The sequence below is a fragment of the Melanostigma gelatinosum genome (genome assembly GCF_949748355.1).
Source record: "Melanostigma gelatinosum genome assembly, chromosome: 21".
NCBI classification, from domain to species: domain Eukaryota; kingdom Metazoa; phylum Chordata; class Actinopteri; order Perciformes; family Zoarcidae; genus Melanostigma; species Melanostigma gelatinosum.
In genome coordinates, this window is record NC_136654.1 from 3,761,713 (window position 1) to 3,783,992 (window position 22,280).

A 22,280-nucleotide genomic window follows, 5' to 3' on the forward strand; every position below is an offset into this window, starting at 1 on the left:
CGCAGGAGGATTTGTGTTATGGGAAGTCAAACTGAATTATGCATGATCTGTGGTAGAAACTGTGAGAAATGAGAAAGTACGAAGGCAACGTTTTCACTTCCCCAGGGAGAAGAGGGTCAACTTAAAGATTCCCAGTCTACACTCAACCGGGTGATCAACAGTGTGTTGAAAATCTCTCGATCTCTACAGACACCGATCATACACCTACATTTGAGCGGTGAACAAAATAACCTCAAATTCAGCAAATCTGATCGCCCAGGGCAAGAAAATATGTACAACTTATACATTCCAAGTTAAGTGTGGAAATTACATAAACAAAACGAAAACAGAATGTATCACATATCTGCAAACCATCAAACGAGTAACACATTTTAAAGAAGCTGAAAAGTATCATGCAGTGCATCAAGACAGGAAATGGAGTAAAATCTGTTTTTCGTCGTCTCTCTACGCCAGAATGGTCACATCCCGCACACCTGTGTCATTTAAGTCATACCATTCAGTGTTGCACTGCATGCTGGGAGACGACTTGGTGGCAGGGCAGAGGAGCATGCGGAAGTGCCTCCTGAAGGTGTCGGAGAGGCAGGCGTAGAGGATGGGGTTAGCGCAGCTCCACGAGTACGACAGCAGCACCACGAACTCAAAAGCTCTGGCGAAGGGCAGCACCGCGCCGGTTTGGTACAGAGAGCAGAAGTTGAAGGTGTAAAACGGCAGCCAGCACATCCCGAACACCACCACCACTGCGACCACCATTCCGGTGACCTGCCGCTCCAGCCGGTGGCTCTCCTGGTTCGCCGGCGGCGCTCGGAGCCGCTGGGCCCTCAGGGTGAGCAGCAGCGCCGCGTAGGAGGCCGTCATGACAGCGAACGGCAAAGCGAACCCCATGACGAAGGTGTAAGACAAGATGCCGAGCCACCAGGCGTCCGAAACGACCTCCGGTATGCACAGGCCTCGATCGGCCGAGAAGTGAAGCGCCATGGGGAGGATGGTTAGGAGCGAGAACAGCCACAGGAATGCCGAGACGATCTTGGCCCGGCGTGGCGTTCTCCAACGGGCGAAGCGCAGCGGGTCGGCCAGCGCCATGTAGCGGTCGATGCTCATCGCCGTCAGACAGAAGACGCTGGTGAACTGGTTGATGCCGTCCAGCACCATGACCACTTTGCACACGGTGTCGCCAAACATCCAGTGGTTCTGGAAGTTCTGGCTCGCGATGAAGGGAAGACCAACCATGAAGAGTCCGTCGGCCAGAGCCAGGTTGAATATGTACACGGTCGTGGAAGATGACATTTTGTCCAATTTCAAAATGGCGACAATGACGAGGGAGTTCCCAGCTAGTCCCAGGATGCAAACCACCAAGTAGAGTATGGCCATGGAGATGCCATAGCCATCAATATTGTTCTCAAAGAAAGAATGATCATCCACATATGTCTGATTGTAGTCTATATCTGATGGAGATAAGGCGTCCATTCTGCCTCAGACCATCCAATAATTAAAAAAAAAGAGAATAAAAAGTCAAAGTAACAGTCAGAGGAGTGGCAGCTCAGAGGGACAAAATCAAATTCCTCTGCAAGCAGCTCAAGAGTCACCTCTCCAGTCCCCGTGGTGCAGTTAAGAGTACTCAGAGGGAGAGAGGAGCAAACAACTCAACCGACAAAACCTGAAAATCAAACACCGTTCTCAGATTCAGCAACTCTTCAACTGACCCCCCCCCCCATCCAGTCAATTGTTAAAAAAGAAAAAGAAAGTGCGTTCCTTTGTGGTGGGGTCGTCGGCACGCTTCCCTCTGATCCACATGTGCGCACGCACACTCGCGTAAACACACTCTGGGATGCACAACAGTGTGGAAATGAGCAGGACGGCCACTCGCTTGCCTGACCACTCTTTCTCCCCGGGAGCCCTTTTATATGTTTTCCCCCCACAGTGTGCGAGGAGTGTGTCGTCCCCCCCAGCCCCCCACACACACACTTACAACCCTCCTACCTCCCCCTCACCCCTTGTTCATCAGTCTCCGGAGATAAACTCCAGCTTGGCTCACGCCCCTCCTCAGTACTCCCCCAGTTCCTCTGCCGTAATGCTGTTTCCAAGGTAAACCCTGGCCCCCATCTGCTGCAATACTTTTGTTTTCATTACTTTTTTCTCCCTCCACTCTTTCTTCTCTCCCCTCTGCTTCTGTTTACTTCACCCCACCTCCCCACCATTCATTTTGTCTCACCACAGTTCACTGGGGGGTCATACAACTAAACATACACACACACACAGATAATAACACTATCTCGTTGCTCGGGCCACCCACCTTTACAACCCAGACCCAGACCCAGTAAATCTTCCGACAGGAAAGAGAAGTCTGCCATGTGTTTTTTCAGGGCTTTTGTTTTTTTGACATTTGACATGGGATGCTGTTTTTTTGCCTCTTCGACTCATTCCGTCCTCCTCCAACCCCACCACCTTGTTTTTGTCACTCCACCAAAGGAAGTGGTGAAACAGGAAAAGCGAAAGGTGAAAAGGAGACAGAGGCGAGAGGAGAAAGCCCTTCAGGTAAAAGAGAGGGAATGAGATGGGTAGATTGTTGGAAAGTGGAAAGAGTGAGCGGGGGGGTTGGCAAGATTAAAGACTCTGGATGAGCGATGGCCTCCATCCTGTTGCCGCTCTGACACGCATAGCTGGAATAACCCGGGCACTTCCCCCAGAAAACCTCCAGTGTGTTCCGCCACCCACCTTCATCACCGCGAGCAAAGCTCAATCAAAACTAGTCCGTTCTTCCCATCACTTCAACACCTATCCAGTGATTGTATCTCATTTCAAAGATCATATCTGAGAGCTCATTCGTCAGATGCCACAGTTTTCCTCAGAGATATCGCAAGACATATCTTCACTCTGGCTTTTGACCGGTTCCAATTAACTGGAAGAAATGCCTTTGTCGTCTAAACTGCTGATTGAGTTGAGGCTTAACTTCCCTCTGGAGACTAGCACTTCATACAGGGAGGCCCACCTTCCCAAGCAGACCCCAGACCCCCGTAAAAACATCACTGGAATCACTGTTTCATGGTGCTAAATTCGTAGACGTTTGACAGCTTCGTATTTCACGGGCACTATTTCACCGTGGTGTTCAGACAGACATGCTGTCATCAATATCCAAGTGCAGCAGAGCTGTTGACAACAAAAGCACGAGCCAAGTTTATCTTTCACATTGCCAAAATCAAGGCGAAGAGATTCCTTTACAACTTATCAGAAATGAAGCTTTTAAGGAGTACTGTTCGAGACTGTCCTTTCTCTTCTTCCCCTCACAAGGTTTTTACTTCCAGTGTCCGCTTCCAACGCAACTCCTTTAGAGTGAACACCGTAACCACATTGTATACTTAAGAAGTAGGCGCTTACTCTTGTCTTGCAGAGACCAGATAAGCATGATATGGTGACCGCCTGAAACTCAAAATGTAAATGTAAACCATACAACAAGTCTACCACCTGCTAAAGTAAAATTCAGAGGATAACTAAAGGATTCAGGATACATCCTCAAGGGACCATGAACATCTGTGGCAAATTTCACGGCAAGCCATTCCATTCTTGTCAAGACATTTCACCAAAAAAACGTCTCTCAAGATTCACCCTCGAGGAATCATGAATGTCTGTAAAAATGATGCACCAGTCTATCTCATAGGTGTCAAGCTTTTTCACTGAATAAGAATTTTGATCTGCTGGTGTTTCTAGAGTAAAAGTCACAGTATCACCAAAAACATTAGGATTAATCCTAAAGGGACCTTGCATATTTGTCAATATGTTTCAATCTGAACCGCTATATCAATCATAGGTTTCGTCAAAGGGGTCGCCAACGTCTATTGTGCTCATCCTGCGGGGACCATGAATATCTGGACCAAATTTCATGGCAATCGATTCAATAGCTTTTAACAGGCTGACATTTCCACCCATAGAGCCATGCTGCTCAAGTGAATTTAAAAGAAAGCCGTAACTAAAACACAGAGACCATCTGCAGCTTGCATGCAATAATGGAATTCCAGTAAAATAGGAATCGGACACACAAATTGCTTTCTGCATACTTGGAAGTGAGAGGAAGCCAGAGAAGGAATCTGGAAACTCCACGTGTCTTATTGTCTTGTTAATTGTTTCTGGGTATCAGCTTATTTTCATCTTTTTGTTTCCCAGCAACAGTGCCTATAAACCCGGAGTACTCATGAGTAATATAAATCGGGCTTTCTGCAATTGCAACACAGAAAATGTCAAACATTTAAGGGAATGTTTGCAGAGCAATGATCCCAACTGCACTGCAACATCTGTGTTTCATTAATAAAATACAAAACGGCTGTCATTGCATCATCTAAATGCATTGGTGGATGGATTTATTGTATCCAAGGTGGCATATTAACATATTTCCTAATGGTTGGTGATTTCAAGTATTTTAAGACATCTAATGGAAAACATGTTCTTAAAAAATGCATTAACACCGTAAAAAAGCAAAAGGGTTGATGCACTACCACTCTTTTATCTTCCATCTAAATGTTTCCTTGGTAGTATATTCCTGGTATTATGATGCAAAACGGCACAAACAATGAGCAGCGTGATGTCATGTTTGGATATTTCCAATGCAGGAGTTTTTAGCATATTAGTCGTATTAGCATAAAACAGCGGGGGTCTTACACATCAGAGGTAAACATCAGTCCGTTTCTCGGAATCACTGCTGATTCCGAGAGCAAGAAGCAGTGACTGAGAGTCACTGCTTCCTTCTTGAGCCACCATTATGCACAGCCTATCAATAATCCTGCAAGCACAGAAATCCATTAAAGAAAAGGCAGAAAGACCAGCTTATCCCCAGAGAGATCATAATGCAATAGATCCATAAGATATGTTGCATATATATTGGTCAACTTGTCTCAGGACTAAATACATAAATAGATACAGTATCTTGTAACCTGTAAACCAGAAATGGACATGTGTCCACATGTGTCCACATATTCAGGCAACCATTGGCTTTCTATGAACCACTGAGTCTTGAAGTTTGCTGGATTGGACAATGTATGTGTTTGGAAGGTTGGTTGTGATGAAAATACAATTTTGAATTCATATAGCCATCAGTGTGACTGTGACAGCATAATTGCTGCAGTACGATTTGATTATGCAAGAATTCGGAAGTATCAAATTCAGTGCTTGAATCAGTTACTGATGATCGGTCTGTGAGTCAAAGGTCAACATGCCTAGGAATTACCACTGACAGGTGAATGAGAGTAGCAATCCGGAAAACCTTCACTGGGAAGAGGAAATTCCACAGCAACATTCCCAGAATCAGTTTCTTGTCAGCCAGCAGAAAGTCCACACATGTGCCCCCCCCCCTTACTTAATTTATAAATGTAGTGGATTAAATAGAACAATGTTTCACTCTGAATTGTGGCAGCAAATAAAGACTCTAAAGTAAAGTACACGTTTCTCAAAGTTGTATTTAAACGCAGTATATTCCACCACTGTCCAAACCCTATACATGCACCACTCTCCCCACAGACCTGTTCATTAGAATATGACACTGCTTGTCGCATTATGCTGTGTTGGTTTGCAGTCTTTTCTCCTGTTTCAGATTCTTTGAATTTTATGCAACTGGGATATGTTTGATTTAATCTCTGATAAGACACTAAATTGTTCTTGCAGTGAAATGTTCTTGCATCATGTTTCTTATATGTAAAAAAAACAAAAAAAACAATAGAACTGAACTTCATCAGTTTACCAAACTCTGTGGCGTTTTTCATCATATTTAAATCCCTCCCACTGCTGCTTCTTCTGTCAAAGCGATTGACCAATAGGCTGCGAGGGGAGGCGGGGCTTTGTCCTGTCACAGACACGTGTACCGGGAAGTAGGAAGTAAATACGGAGGCGGCGAGGTGCCACTGGAAAGAAGTAAGTAAATCTGAAACAAATGCCGAAAATGACCGATAACATAAAACATAGGTCCAAATTAAACTTTGCCGAATTAATGCGTGTAGTTTAATGACACCGCAAATAGAGTTTGAGTGAAATGTAACGGCGTTATTTTATAGTATACAGCGAGCAAGCATTTAAAGTTAGCCGGTCGGCTCTCATTTACCTGCATACATTGTGTACTGTGTGTGTGACGTGTGTGTTGTAACGAAGACCAGTTATACAAAACACATTGATGACGCCACATTAAAGACGTTCATGCATTAATAAAAAACACACACACAACATATGCACAAACAAATGCATGTAACTTCTCATTCAAATGTCATTCGGCATTTCTAAGATGCATATTAATATTCAAGTAATTTTTACCATATGGAGCAGCTCTCATTGCTGCTGTGTGGTAAATATTAGTGCTCATGAAAATGTCATTTGATGATGAAAGGAGAATAGTTCCTACTGCTTACAGCTCACATTGATGAATATTTCCAGTAGTTGTAACTCGCATGTATATTTATTGCATATGAATGAAAAGCTGGCAGTTAAAGCTACTTTAAAGTGAGACCATGTCGCTTTGGAAAGAAGAAATAACACATCGTTCTTCAGACAAATGAAAAGCAAAATTCATAAGTGACTGTATGAGGCTTATCTTTTCTCATTTCAGCACTTTTTTTTTGCTGTTCAGTCTTCATGACTAGCTAGTGCTGGCTAATGTTAGCTAATGTTAGCGACCTTTATGTAGATATCGCTCAATAACTGTCGTGACTGAGACCACTTGATGACTCGTCTCTTCTTGTGCCACTGTTGCACTGTTTGAACATGTTAATATTTTACAGTAATAGTCAGTTGTGATCACAGTGGCCACTTTGTTTCTATAAATATAACCTCTGAACTGATAATTAACAGTTGAACAACACAAAGTGACGCTCCTAGTATTCACAGCACCGACCGTACATTGCATGTATTGTGTGAGAATGAATCGTCAACATAATTCAGGCTGTACCGGATAATCTTCAATTGGGAAGTGATGGAGCAAACCCAACAGGTTTGGCTACACAGTTGCAGAATGAGCTCCAGGATACTCGCGTCTTCGTCAAACAGGATTTGACTCTCTCACTTGTTGAGTTTGTCAGTATGTCCGGCTAGTAATGCCAGCACTTAAAGGCACACATTTATGATGAGTCAGCCTTAGCACATCCAGCCCTTCCGTGGGATCAGTTGTTTGTTCTCTTGTCATTCTTGCCTGCACTTTGGCGTCGAAGATATGCACATCCTAAAAGTCTGACAGTTATGTTGCTTTCTCGTGTCAATTACGTCTCCTAGACGGGGACAATGTTTACCAGATTCTCGTAGTAGTGGGCTTATTTAGAGGCAGGGCAGTTACTGGAAGATTTCAACTCCACATGTTTTGTTCCCCTCCAGTTCTCAAAGTCTTACCCGGAGAGATACGAACGAGAGATCGTCTTCCACGTCTTGGGATCGGTTTGAGTTGAAGTGTGTTGTTTGTCCAGGTCTGGCACCATGCTGGAAGGCTACAGCCCCGTGACCCAGGCCCTGCTGGGGACTCTGTTCACCTGGGCTCTGACCGCTGCCGGAGCAGCCCTGGTGTTTGTCTTCTCCAGCCGACAGGTATTGCATGAACCCAGAACACACAGACACGTGGAGCTTAAATTAACACTTTACACATTGTTTGAATGGAATAGACTCAAGACTGTGCCTGAACGCATCCTGTGTGAGGCTGGCTTTCTTAAAAATGACGTTCCCATACAACTAAATTGCACTCTCGGGACATTGTTGCATTTTTGCCAGTTAAGTCAACAGAAAGACGTTTACTGAGGTTTGAGGACATTGGTTTGACGGACTCACACAATCTCTCTTCTTGTTTGCCCTTTACAGAAGCGCATCTTGGATGGGAGTTTAGGCTTTGCAGCTGGGGTGAGTTCGATTTCTTTTGAACTGAAACTCACAGACACACACACACACACACACACACACACATACAGTGCCAGTAGGAAGATGCTGCTGCGATGTGATGTGTTTTTTTCTTTTTTGACGTTTCACTGTGGCAGGCTGAGTTTCTTCCAGAGACAGACGGAGCAAAGTCTCAGAGTGATGCCGATTACAATATTAAAATTACGTTACAAGCTTTTAAAGCCAATGAAGCTATCTTGTACTAAATCTCTGCTGGGATTTAGGAAAGCTCCGTAGCTGATTTAACTCATTAGAGGGTCTGCTATTAACCTGTTGTGAAATGATTTTGTAGCTATGCACCATTTCCTCTAAAATCTAATCTGAAATTTGACAAATTGTCTCATGAATGTGATTTGAAGTTAGCTCCATTAATGAGATTTTGAAGGGCTTTAATTTTGAAATGCTACGTTGCAGTTTCTCAAGCACGTTGGAGAGCTACGGTGGCCTTCTGGTGACGTAAAAACGCGGCTTTGGTTGGTTGGTTGGTTCTGTTAGTGCAACACAGTGGACTCTCCCTCTGTAGATACGAAGGGCTCATTCTAAGGTAACGAAAACACAACAATTCGTAGTTTCAGGTGATTACACACAAAGGTCAAAACATGGTTATGAATATTATATTCCATTCTGCTAATAAGAGTCCCTGGAATGCTACACACTGGCCCTTTAATTAACCGTTCAAGCTAAAAAGTGGACGGTACAGTGCTGGATCAAACGGGTCTAAAGATCCTTTAGAAGTGTGATGTCTACATCACATATCAAGATAAACTCATCTTTCATATATATATATATATATATATTTTGATACATGAGCTTTTTCAGAATTGTCCCCACAGTTCCGTAGACTCCATCACCAGTGTGTTACCTCCATCGATGATAGAAGGTGACCTAACGGACGTCTATTTGAATTAAAATCTTCGAGATTGCCACTTCAAACACTCGTTTCCATGTAGACAGCTTCGTGAACAGCTGTCATATATGCGTGTGAAATGGATCTTTTTTTTGTGTAATCCTGTTTAAACTTTCATTGCGATTCCTTATAGTGATTGTGAGATTGTTGATAATTCCAGGCCCAGATAAGTGAGGTGATAAGACTAATGCCAAATGAGGAGCGATGCCATGAGAAAGAAAGTGGCTGAAAGCTATCTCTCTAATCTCAATCATCCCTAATCTCAGTTATCTATCCGTCAATCTGAACAGCTTTTCAATTACGTCCCGGGCTGTGCCGGTGCTCTTATACCCTCCAATGAAATCAGATGAGACGGAGAAGAACATTCGCTTAATGTCTCTCCAACTTTGTGAGTAGCATATCTTTCTGAAATATATTTTTGATGAACTCAGCCACTCAACATGAACACTGTGAATTATTGAAACAGAGTCTCTCCAATTTTACAGCCCCTTGTTGGCACAATATGATTTTTAAAGTAATTTATTTTAGCAAGAATCTAAATCTTTCATTCTAACCCTTGCATATTGTATGTAAGTTTTTGGCTGTGATAGTGTAATTGTATTAATATCTGGTGGCATAGTAGAAGATGCAAATGCGGGAGTCCTAGAAGCACCTTTTCCTATTTCATCTTCGTTTCATTATTGCTCCAGTTTGGTTTCTGTTACTGTAAATGTTTGCTTCTTTTCCCGTTCGTAGGCATTGAAAGTACAGGAATGGTTTTGTAACGGCTACGATAAGAAGTATGAGCATTGGCTTCTACTGGAAGAAAGAAGCTGCTAACACGGGATGTATGGACGGAGAGAGAATAAGTGCCGCTGCTGAACGTAGCCAACTTTAGCGATCTTGTGCTTTTTCACTCACTGATGTTGTGCCTCCGAGATGTGGCTGCTCCATTTGACTTTTATATTTGATCAGTTCAACTATTCAGCTATAGCAGGCCTGAGGGGGAAAAATAAAAAAATCCCTTTTGGGAGTCGAGTGGAGGAGGGAAGTGGATCGGTTCTCCCTTCATGCCCTGTTCAAAGTAGAATGTCCTGAGAGGCCTTGGGATTGCTTTTTGGCTGCAGATGGAGAATGAAAGAAGGTCAGACAGACAGTAAGAGCCAGTTTAAAGAACGGAGGCAGATAATGTTGGAGGCCATGTTCCACACCATTAAGTGTTGTGTGGCGTGTTCTTTTTCAGCAGAAACAGAAATACCTTTTATTATTCTTTCAACAGTTTTTATTCCCCAATTCCTTTTATAGCTATTACATAGCTATTACTCACGTGCTATACCTCTGACAAGCTTTTCTCCTCGGCTTAGTTCAGTCCTGATGGCAGGTGGCACTTTGCCTTCAGTGGATGAATGGCTGTGAATGGGGCAAGGACACGTAGTGTTAAAGCGCTTTGAATGGTCGGAAGACTCGAAAGGATTATACGCTATACAAGTCCTTTTACCATTCACCATTTAGCAAAAATCTCTGAGTGAAGATGAGCAACAAATGGACAACTAATTAATTTAATTACATGGAACGCTGCTGAATATGATGCCGTCCTTTGGAAGCTGTCCTTGAGTTTTGTAGTTGGGAGAGCGTCTGGTTCCAAACTATATATTCACGGTTCAAAGGTTTCTTTAATTGATATAGTCAATCATGCTCATAAAAAGACAGGAGTCTCCTGGATCATTTAACAACACAATTTATGTTATGGCCATCGATTTCCATGAGTCTTAATCAAAACAGCTCTTTAACAAATGAACAAAAGCTGAGCTAATGGTATGAAACGGTATACACGCCCTGTCTCCTGAGTGGGCGTGGTCACGGCATCCATCAAATCTTTGTCATGGTTTTGACGCCTAGATGAAGGCTTGATGCCGAGAGAGTTTGCCTTGAGGTCTAACACGACTGTGCCATTACAATAAAGGTATTTTAAATTGTTAAAAAAGCTTTGTTGTTGCAAAGTTGCGAACAAAAAAAAGCATGCCATAGTTGCCGAACTCGTCCAATATGGACCCAGAATCCTAGACACCAGATATTTTCTAATATAAGCACTAGGTTTATTGAAATTGAATGATTGGATCCAAGTCTGATGACCGAACCAAGAGAATATCTAACACACCTCTTGTAGTCATTGAGAACGCACATTCAGAGGAAACCACACATATTCTCTGTGACTGCAGCCAGAAAAGATGCGTGAATGTAATGTTGGATAGAAGAGATCAGATAGAATTCGTCTGTCAAATGTCACGGTGGGGAAAAAAAATCTTGAGGCGACTCATGAAGATATATTGCCTTCCCAGAGAGACTGTGACGTTCAGAACGATTGTTAGTGAGATGAATAAAAAGTGAGAGAAAAAGCAGCAGATAATGGTCCGTTCACGCACATCCAGATTTGATGAAGCCCACGGTGAAATGGACTTTGTCACACCTCACGTCAGAAACGGGGCTGGTATAGGGCTGGGCGATATGGCCTAAAAAAAAAATCTCCGATTTTTTTACAAAAAATCCGATTCACGATTTAAATCGATTTTTTTCCCCCAAAATTTTTTGCAGATGACAGAAGCTGTTGAAAACAATTTTTTCTTTTATTTTGTGATGATTTTCCCAAGTAGGTTGATAAAAATAAAGTGCAAACAAAACCTGAACATTGTAGAAAGGTGCCTGTAGTATACAAAAAGTATTTGGTCACTCTTTTGTTTGCCTGAATCATTTAAATATAAAATTAAATTAAACATAACATTAAATGGCATTAAATAGTAGCCTTCCATTGTAAACAACTGTGCAAATGTAACTTTTTACAGTAAGCTTTTCTAACTGAATACACTGATACAAACACAGCATGAAATAAAATGTATATGACCCTTTAACATTCACATTTTCAAAAGTGCAACATCTGATCTAACATCAACATAACATATTTTGCACAGTAAATAAGTGCATGTAAACAAAATCAAGTGCATTCACAACATAACCAACAGTATTAAACAGTAGTGCATGTTTTTTCTAAATATTTTTTGCCAGGAAGACAAGCCTGTCTACTACCTCTGGCTTCAGGCATGCACGGTGGCATGTAACAATGCCCCCCCCACACACTGAAAAGCCTCTCAGAGGGGGCACTTGTAGCTGGCACAGAGAGGTATTTCTTTGCTAAAGTACTTAGCCTTGGAAAGTTAAGTTGGTGACGCTTCCACCAGTCAAGTGGATCGGTGTCTGGGTCAACCTGCTGGACCACAGGTCAGTTGTTGCGGAGTAGAATGACATCCCCTCCAGCTCCGCAGAGATCCTTTGGCGTGTACTATTGTACAGCCGAGGCAAGGCAACGTCAGAAAAATGTTTACGGCTTGGTAGCACGTACCTGGGGTCCAAAGCTTTGAGACGGTGAATAAACCCCGGCTTTTCCACGGTGTATATGGGCACCATATCTTTTGCGATATACATCGCGACTGCATCCGTGATGGCTTTCCACCGGGCACTCTTCTTCTCATGCGGAGTACAGTTGGTGAATGTCTCCAAAATGCTGGGTTGTTGTTGTGAGGTGGCGGCGGCGGCGGCCAGCAGTGAAGCTGCTGGCCGCCATTGTTTTAGTTTGTAAACAATGCGCGCGCACTCTACTACGGGAAAAAGGGGTGGGGGCGATTTTCTCGATTTTCAATAAAACACATCGCCTTAAAGCACACATTCGAATTAATCGATTAAATCGATTTATCGCCCAGCCCTAGGCTGGTATGACGCACTCGGTATTAAAATATCGTTCATAGCAAGCCGCTATGTTTCACACATTATGTGTTCACACAGTAGCACATTGGCAATTTAGATAAACCTCCAGGAAATACACATCCCCGCAGGACAGCCATGAGTAGTTTGAAACGAAAAGTTTTGTCCTTACTGTGCTGATGTCTGCTCTTTTATCTTCTATTATTTGGCCATATTGCTCTATCAATTTGGCTAACAAGCTTTCTGCCGACCATCATGAGTAACATTAGGCTAACGAACTGACTTTTTAGCGAGGTAGCATACAAACAATGCAACATTTTGCCTACTTACTAGGTCTACTAGGCTCTCCATATTGATTAAGCTCCATTTAATTTGGGTTTAAACTTGGATTCATGAGTTATTGATTGGCATCAGAGCTCTGCTAGATTTTATTTCAAATAAAAATGTTGCTGAACTCTGATCAGAGCTTATTTTATCAATCCTTGTTGAAAGAATGAATGGTGTGTAGGCACGCGCGTGTGTTTTTGGGCTCGGTGTGTCATTACGTATGTGTCACGCCATTCTGTTCCCAGAACACAGCGTCTCTCAGCTGCGGTGGTTGGCAAGGAATGACAACAATTTATGATAATTTCTTTATTTCTATACATCTCTATGTATCTCTTCTTCCGATCCTTTCAAGTCCCACCTCTCTTGCTTGCATGTTTTAGGGGCTGTTTGTTCTTGGAAAGAAGTGTTCGGGGAAAGCAATTGCAGCTAATGACGTTAATGTGCAACATTTAAGCCCAGACTTCTGATTCTGAACATTTGAAACAAATGTCGTTTTGTTTTCAGTCAAGGCTCAGTTGATGGAATACAACAGTAATTCCCCACAGTTTATGATTGCAACTCCAGCTGACTGTCACTTATTCCAATCATTTGCAAACAGTTTTCATTGGCTGATATGTTTCCACTGCTGTGCAGTGACGTCTGGCTTCCTGCTGCATTGGAACACACTGTTGCCAGTGAAGATAATGTGGGCGATATTATGTTTCCTTTAAAAACATATCAGCAAATGAGTTGTATTACTGTTGGTGTCGATTTAAGATGTATTACTACCCTAGGAGAGCAGTTCTGTCTGCTCCAGGATTAAGCACACCATAAGTTCACCCAGAAAACCTCCGGACAAAATGAGTTCTTGTGATTCATGTTTAATATACATCAAGACAACATAAAGGGGATGAGATGCCACAACAGTGCGTTTGTTACCCATCAAAGCTCTAATACCACACATTCAATCATTTCAATGCCACGCGATAAAACAAAAGAGCAGCTTCCTTGTCGGTGTCATGAACAGCAACATTAATAACATCATTGGTCCCCGCTTACAGTAGATGAAGACTCTATATTAGTCAACACCACGGTCGAGACACACGTGTGTGGTAGTCAGTCAGTGGTGGATGAAGTGCTCGGATGATTTACTAGAGTAAAAGTAGTAATACCACAGTGCTGGTATCCTCCTGCATTCAAAACTTTACTCAAAAGATTAAAAGTATGAGCATCAAAATGTACTTTAAGTTCCGAAAGTGAAAGTAGTCCTCATACGAAATAATCTTTAAATTGATCGAGCAATGCCCATAGGAGTTTAATGTTGGAGCTGGTAAAGGTTAAGCTTTATCTACAATAATCATGATCTCAAAGATACTAACTCGTAGTGGCACAAGTATAAAGTAATATAAAATGGAAATACTCAAGTAAAGTACAAGTACCTCAAAGTTGTAAGCTTGAGTAAATGTACTTAGATACTTAACACCACTGGTGGTAACACAAGCGTGATTACTGTCGTAGCTTTATGGCTTAAATAAGACTTCTGCCTAAAGTCTCTGCTTTTGTATTCACCCTACAACCATTAAAACAGCATTCACTCTCTTCATTTCAACTCAAGTGTTGATTTTACTATTTAAATCCGTGATACTTTAATCCTCATAATGCATTATGGACTTGTTGTTTCAAACACATATTACTCTAAAATCTTTAATGTCAAAATAAAAGCTTTTTCAGCCAGGAACAAAGCAATTACTTTCACAGTAGAGACTGGACACAACACAGTGAAGGGGGACTTTTAAACCCTAAACTCGCTGCAACTCCTCACCGTCAGTGTACGACCACTAAAAGTGCTTGCTTTTGCCACTGACAGGCTCAGATTGTTATTATTACAAGTGTCTAACCACATTATGCCTACACAGTAATCTGATGTTTTATATTATCTCTTGCTTGATCCGGTCAGTTCTTTTGTTGTGCCATGTGACTTTCTGCCAGAAAACAATATATGCCCACCGATATACTGTCGATGATGTTGAGATTTTGATGAATGCAAATCATGTGTTTCACAGGATTCAGCCCACACCTTCTTTTGTGATTTTCAGCATTCCGTGCGTGGAGATTGAAAACAAGCGTGAAGAAGCTGTAACAGAGATCCAGGCATACGTGTGTGTGTGTGTGTGGTGAATGAGCATCCTGAGGGGTAGACAGTACCTGTCAGGAATACTTTGTGAGAGCGGCATGTGTTTCCTTTCCGTCTGTTCGAAAGACATGAATGCACTCAGAATATAAATATTTGAGTGCATTGGGAATGTAATAAGGAATCGGGACTTTCTTTTAATTGTTTGCCGTTGAGTTATTTCTGGTGTGAAAAGCAGCCTGCAGCCTCGATGTGATCAGCCCCCAAGGTTCCTCAAGAAGAATTGGAACGAATTGAGTGTAACATGAGCTCATTTATTCATCAAGGTGCTGCTCGTCCTCTCTAGGTACGGGGGCTAGGCTTTTTTTTTTTTTCCAAGGTGCCCGTCCACCTCTCCATCGCGAGTGTCTCTCACTGCATTGAAATGATCGAGTAGTCAAGAGAAAGAACTGACTGTGCGTGCAGTGATATGAAGATGGATGATTCATTTTTCTGTGTGACATTAGTGTATTTCTCTGCTGAATTTTGGTTGATGAAAATAGAAGTAATCTTGCAATTTTCACAGACAAACAGTGCAGTGTTCGTGCAATAACAATGAAATCAAACTGGGATTTCAACATGTCTGCATAAAATATTCGTATTCCTCCTGCGTGCATGAGCAAGATATGTGTAATTCTTCACTTGGCTCTGTGCAAATCAAACTAACTGAATCATGGTCATTTCTCGCAGGATCCACTGTTCGCATAAGGAAAAGAACCAAGGAATGAGATCTGTTAAGCGTGGGAGAGAGAGATGAAGTGGGAGAGAGTGGACAGCTTTGAACCTTATTAGCTCCGAGACAGACGGCGGCATGATGGATGGAATGGAAGAGATTCAGGAAGGAAGGAAGATTAATTGATCGGAGAGGGAAAATAAATGGACGCATCTTCTTGTAACTGAGGGACTTTGCATCGACCGCGGGGGATACAGGCCATTAAATAAAAAAGAAGCTCAGAAATTGGCCCACATTGAGAGGAAAATCTAGGCAGAACCCACCCGAGGCTGAATTTAGTCTAATCTCTATCTTGAAAGCTGGAGAGGTATGGACAGAGAACCGGCATCGATATTGAGAGGAATACATGCACAATATAGCCTGTCTTGCTCCTGTGATGCCTCGCCAGCCAAGTACTTCATGGGGGCCAGTTAATGCTCACTTTTCATGCAGGACACTCATCAAGTTGTTTTATGCCCGTCTTTATCTTCGCAATCAATCAAAAACGATCTTTATCCATCTCATTTCTCAATTTTCCGCGAAGCTTTGATCAGACGATAGAGCCACTAAACCACAGCTGGCGAAGAAATACTGCAGTTATTCTAGAAAATAGAAGAATTCAGGCATTCAAAAGTCAATAAATCTCCTAGACTAAAGACTATTTATTTTGGCTTCACACAGCAAAGGGACAGAACTCATCAGCACCATTCTCAAGCTCATTTTTCAGTTTGTGCGCTTCCTGTAAGTAAGGGATTTAATTGACTTTATATGAGGCTGTTGGTCCAAGATAAAAATTCAGTACATGATAAACGCATATAGACCAGAGCTTCCATATCTCCAAAGAATAACTTGCAGCGTTTGGTGGCATTGATTACGCTTTTTCCTGCTCTATATAATCTACACATACAGGGCCACCTTTACGTTTGAAAATAATGAATTCACTGATACATTTCAAAGGATGCTAGCAAGCTTGTCGGCTATACAGTGCGATCAATTCACGTGTCAATATATTTTTTTGGACTGTTGTTTTTTTCCACCAGTACTTTCACACAGAAGGTGGCCCTCTCAGATCATTTTTAATTATTAAACATTATTATACGCAGGTTTTCAACAGTTGTATAGTCTGCAGTAGCCTTCTTAGAACAGTGAGCATGTGCATCACATGGACAGAACACTTATGAAACTATTAAATTATTCACCGCTGGCTTCTTATATTGACATTAATTGATCTCATGCAACCTCCGAACTCAGACAGGCAATCACTGATTGCAGGATTGATTACACTGTGACATGCCTCTATATGATTACCCTCGAGTGTTGTAAGATCAGAGCACCCATGACGAGTCCCTAATGAAGAGAGCATTTTGAGATTCTTTCGAGAGCAGTTTGATTAGGCTACAACTTTGTCTGTCTTCCTGTTTATCTTAGACGAGCATAATTAAAAAGGAACAATTATTAATTCTGCTTGTTGCAAGGAGGAATATATTGGTAAAAAAAAAAACTAACGACAACAAAAAAAGTAGTTCAAACTTACTTTTGCAGAATTAGTCATTGGAAATGTATGGGCTACCACGCTATCAAGCCAATGAAACACAAAGCCTGCTAAGGACTGGCTGTGTTAAGGTCAGGATGTATGGAGTGTGCGTTTTATTATAGTAGTTCTACTATTTCTCTGATTACACCTATGTTTATTAACAATGTGTATTGCACTTTCAGCTGTGTGCAACCTTTGGTAGTTGGTGGTTTTTGAAACCTTTTTTTGGTTTATTTTCTTTTTCTTTAGTTTGTTAAATCTATTTGAGTTATTTATTCATGAACAATCGAGAGTATATATGGCCACGCTTTAAATATTTCAGTCTGGACCAATCGCACCACCAACTGCTGGTGTGCCTACAAAAAATAGAAAGAGTTAGAGGTCTTTCCTCCATGACTTTTTCCTCATTCCCATTGTGTGTTTTGTAGACGTATAGTTCGACACGAATTCCGGCCTGAGGAGGATCCCGTGTTTTGCTGTGTGTGCTGTCTCAGATATTATTTATGGCTTGAGTTACCCATGCAAGTGCCCGCCCACTTATTTTCCAAAGCTAACTAGCTTAACAGACGCAGTTCACTCACAATTCTTGTCTTAAACAATGTCCGATGTTGAAATGAAGTGAAAATAGGAAGAAAACAACGCTCATTTCCGATTGTAGTTTATGCACGAGCCTTTCCTAAATATTCGTTCTAATGCATGCAATGTGCATTAGAACTGCAGCTCTGTTCATATGTACACAGAGATATTTCTCACATCTCCATCTAAACGTTGCTGGAAAAGGCTTTGTATTTAGCTCTCAGTGAGGTAACAAAGTAGTAATTGGATGCCAGCATCAGTGTGAGACCCGTGTTTTAAAAGCCTCGAGAATCTTGAGCTGAGACTTGAGTGAGACGGGAGATTGTGAAACGGACCGAGGGGTTTTCGGCTGTTTGAAATATAAATTAGAGCGAAACCACACAAAAAAGAACAGAATTCATTTACTCATGGTGGAAGGTAAAAAAGAGGAAGAAAGAATATTGGTAATACATTTACAGAAGAAGTAGAGAAACTGCAACCAATAGAATGTTGCACGGGTATTAAATACGATTCATTCATTCACCTTGGACTCCTCAGGTATCAGCATCTGTACCCGTCCATACCCAATCAGCCGGAGGGCTGTGTTCACACAACGCTGGCCTCAGACAAATGAGATTTCTTCTCTCTCTTTGCCCTTTTGTAACACCGATCAGCATAATTGATAAGAGTGTTCTGTGCAGGGTTAAGTGAAGTCATGTTGTTATAACATTTTTGGGTGTTGAAGTTAAATATTTCGAGCTGTTTTCCCTCGCCGCCATTTGGAGCTGACAGTATATTAAATTGGTTACTGCCGCTTTGAACCCTACAGTGTTTATTACAGAGTCGCCCGTATTTGTGTGATGAAACACCGGACTGTTTTTCTATTTCAACCATGTTGTTATTCCATTCCTTTTGTCCTTGGGGCAAAAAAAAACCCCCAATGCCTGACAAGAAAAACTATTTATTTCTATTATTTATGAAAAACTGTATTTTGTGAGCATACACCAGCCGCAAAACCAATTATCTTTCCTTATTTGTCATCATCATTTTCTCTAAAAATTATGAATTGTATTTATTTTTCCACCTTCAACAGTCAGGACAATAACTGCAGCGAAGTGAAGTTAGGAAACGACAATTAAACTCTGCAACAGGGTTTTGAGTTGTTCAACTATTGTACCAAAAATTTTAAATGTGTTTTGAGGAAAATTGTAGTTACATTTTTGACACCCTAAAAATCAACCCACATCTTTTTTTGTGTGTTTTAATTCCTAAAGCAAGCTGACGTAGCATGATGCATGGAACAGTGTATGTGTCTCAGTGTGACAATTTTTCTAATTGCGAGTCAAGTTTGCGTGAGAAGAGATGCGTGAACACAGACGCGTGGATTCACCCGGAAAGGAATTCAACTAAGACCGCACTACTGCTAGTTGTAAGGGTCACAAAATGGTGAAATTATCATAGAGAGGGCAACATTATCATACAAATACGACAATTATCGCACATCTTGCAACTCCGGTTTGATTTGCCTCGCTTTAGGCTGTAGAAGAAATAGTTTGTCATTTTTTATTTTTTTTTACTCTCTTTCTGGCTGAGAGTTAGATTTGAAGATTGATACCTCTCTCCTGTCTGTCCAGTAAATATGAAGCTAAGCAGAGGTCATGTTCATTTTTACAGCCTAAACAAACTAAAGACACCGTTTTGAATTAATGAGCTTTAAAGGTGCTGGGAGGCAGATTTTTTCCAATCTTCAGAAAGAGTCAGGTTGTTTACCCGTTTCCAGTCATCAAGCTAAGCAGACAGCGTGGCATTGAACGCTCGGCAAGAAGGCAAATAAGTGTAATTACTTAAAAGTGAACACCAATATTTTTATCTTATTTTTATATAAATTACAATAGCTGTTGTCCATGAAACCATCTCAAAAGATTGGGTGTAAATGTCATGGAAATTACAATCATGTTTTTCTCTGAAAGTACTACAATCCGGAGACGTCTAAATGTCAGAATTGATGTCAAATGAATCAATCCGTTAAGAGACCGAGCACATATATTCTCATACAGAGCACACATATAAAGTTATGTCCCTGCATTTACATTTGGTGCACCCATAAGGCTTGGCAGCCGTAACAGCAGCGTGCCAAGCGGCTCACTTTATGTGCGCTCTGGATTGTTGCTGATTAACATGTAGACAGCTCCCCACCGTGAGTCAATTTGCACTGAAGTACATCGTGTTCTCCGGATCGCAGTGCTGTACCCTTGATCGGCAGAAAGGGAACACGAAGCCGGTGTTGAAGATAAAAATAATCCCCTCAAGAGTGTTCTGTTCCCGTGGTTATGGCTTTATGTGGCTCGGTGTGTATACATGAGCCAAGTCTGCAAGTCAATGCATAGGTTTAGATTACCTAGATTTAAAAAAAGAAAAATGGATTTGTTTGTTGAATAATTGTATTTATTTTGATTGTGAGCTAACTTTAGTCTTCTGTTTAGTCTTCTGTTCGATATCTTTGCCCCACTTCTGTTGCCAGTGGAGAGATGAAGATGCCAAATACATACAAAGAAATTCAGTTTTTATTCCACTATTCCACCCACTGTGTCATTTAAATCCAGCTGTCTGCTTCTACCTGCATAACTATGTTCCCTCTTCTTTGCTCGTTACCCGTGCAGATTGTTTTTATGCCTCCGAGCCGGCAACAGCTGCGGCATTATGTTTTCGGGTTGCCCTCCGGTCCTTTCTCTTGAATCCAATATCCTGGAAGGAGTTTCTTCAGATTTGCCACAAACGTCCACCTGTACACAAGGATGAACTGATTTAGATTTTGGGGTTTAAAGGTCTTGGTCACTGTGACCTCTCGTCCGGCCCATTCTTGTGAACGCCACATCTCGGGAATGCCTCAATTAAATTTGATCAAATTTGGCCCAAACCGTCCGCTTGAACTCAAGGATGACCTGATTAGAATTTGGTGGTCAACGGTCACTGTGACATGTTTTTGGCAGTAACTGAGTCATACGTATGCTAATTAGGACTTTCAAATCCGTTTTTTTATGGAATGAAATGGTGTGAAAGTGACGTCATTTTGAACAGACATCGACGTAAACTGCAACTTGACTGGTTGTCAGAGGCATACAGCCGCAGATCATTAACATGAATGTGGAATTGACGCTAGCTGTACATTTCTTCTGAGTGCTGGAGCCGACTGCAGACGAACAATATGCCTCCATTACTGTTGATTACTCGTGTTTTGCATTTCCGCTGCTGATACCGGGTCATATGAGAGGAGCTGTATGATTGGCATGTGATAAACAGTGTTTCTTAATTGTTTTAAAATCTCCTTTTCTTTTGCCTTATGTTTTGATGCTTTTAATGGTTTTATGTGAAGCACTTTGAATTACCTTGTTGTTGAAATGTGCTATACAAATAAACTTGCCTTGCCTTACAGCTTGAGAAGACAAAACTAGTGTGTTCAGACGTACAGGACCCTGCCTTCTCTATTCTGACTCTGACCGCTCACACACAAAAAAAGCTGTCAGTGTTCAGTAGTATATTATTGTTCTTCATTTCCTGAAGAAAATGTGTGTTATTACTGCATCTGCTACTGCCGTTCGCCGGCCCAGCTTCTGGAAAGGGTTCCAGCAAGAAGTGTTGATGCACGTCTGAAGATGCCACTCACAATCGGGTTTCAGCATCATAATACTTAAGACTGTCTGTACGAGACTCGTCCAACCGACCGGTTTATACCTGAGAGAAAAGTATGCAAATCTCTTACATTACTTATACATGTAACTTAAGAAGGAAGCATACCAGTGTTTCTTAATTAAGGCCCAATGGATGAGGAACAAAGAAAAGTGACTCGGTTACCATGAAATTTTTTTATTTACACTCTTCTCCTTCTCCTCGCGTCTCTCAGGTAATGCTGGCTGCTTCCTATTGGTCATTGCTGGCCCCGGCGATCGACATGGCGGAGGATTCTGGGAAGTACGGCTCATTCGCTTTCTTGCCTGTGGCCGTGGGATTCACACTCGGGGCGGCCTTTGTTTACTTCGCCGACCTGGCCATGCCCCTGCTGGTAGGAACTCCCTCACACAAAGTATATTATGTACCGAAGACAGTGTTTGCAGTGGTATGAATGCAACAGATGGAGACATAGTACTACTCCTGTAGTACTACTCCAGAAGGACATCAAGACAGACGGCTACTTTATCTTCAGGGACATTCTATTGAACGGCAAAAACAAGCAACAGACTTATAGATAACCCTAATCCTAACCCACAAATATTACAAATCTAAATGAACTAAATTCCTAATTGGCCAAGACTTTGACTAGATTTTTGTCAGTACATTTTTTATAGTTTTGGAGACACCTTAAAACTTTTACTTTATTTTCATGACGCGATATAGCGGATTTGTGTTTTCCCACCGTTCTCTTTTCGTTTCTGCCCTTTCACATTTACACAGCTTTTATTTGGACTCAAGTGATACTTTCATT

General features: G+C 41.7%; 2 protein-coding genes across 3 annotated transcripts in view; one reads left to right on the plus strand and one right to left on the minus strand.

Annotated features, from left to right (window-relative positions):
- Window positions 1–444: 444 nt before the first annotated feature.
- On the minus strand, window positions 445–1,464 carry LOC306794870 (somatostatin receptor type 2; the record flags this gene model as incomplete). Its single annotated transcript, XM_079293103.1, has 1 exon — window positions 445–1,464. One exon carries the CDS (start codon window positions 1,462–1,464, stop codon window positions 445–447), a length of 1,020 nt encoding a protein of 339 aa, XP_079149229.1.
- A 4,403-nt stretch (window positions 1,465–5,867) lies between these two features.
- The window catches only part of slc39a11 (solute carrier family 39, member 11), a 62,513-nt gene continuing 46,100 nt past the window's right edge, over window positions 5,868–22,280 (plus strand). For both annotated transcript variants that reach the window (XM_079292785.1, XM_079292786.1), the window contains exons 1-4: window positions 5,868–5,892; window positions 7,336–7,542; window positions 7,810–7,848; window positions 21,702–21,860. In XM_079292785.1, the coding sequence (XP_079148911.1) occupies window positions 7,435–7,542; window positions 7,810–7,848; window positions 21,702–21,860 (306 nt within the window). In that variant the 5' untranslated portion in view covers window positions 5,868–5,892; window positions 7,336–7,434. The remainder of the gene's footprint in view (window positions 5,893–7,335; window positions 7,543–7,809; window positions 7,849–21,701; window positions 21,861–22,280) is intronic.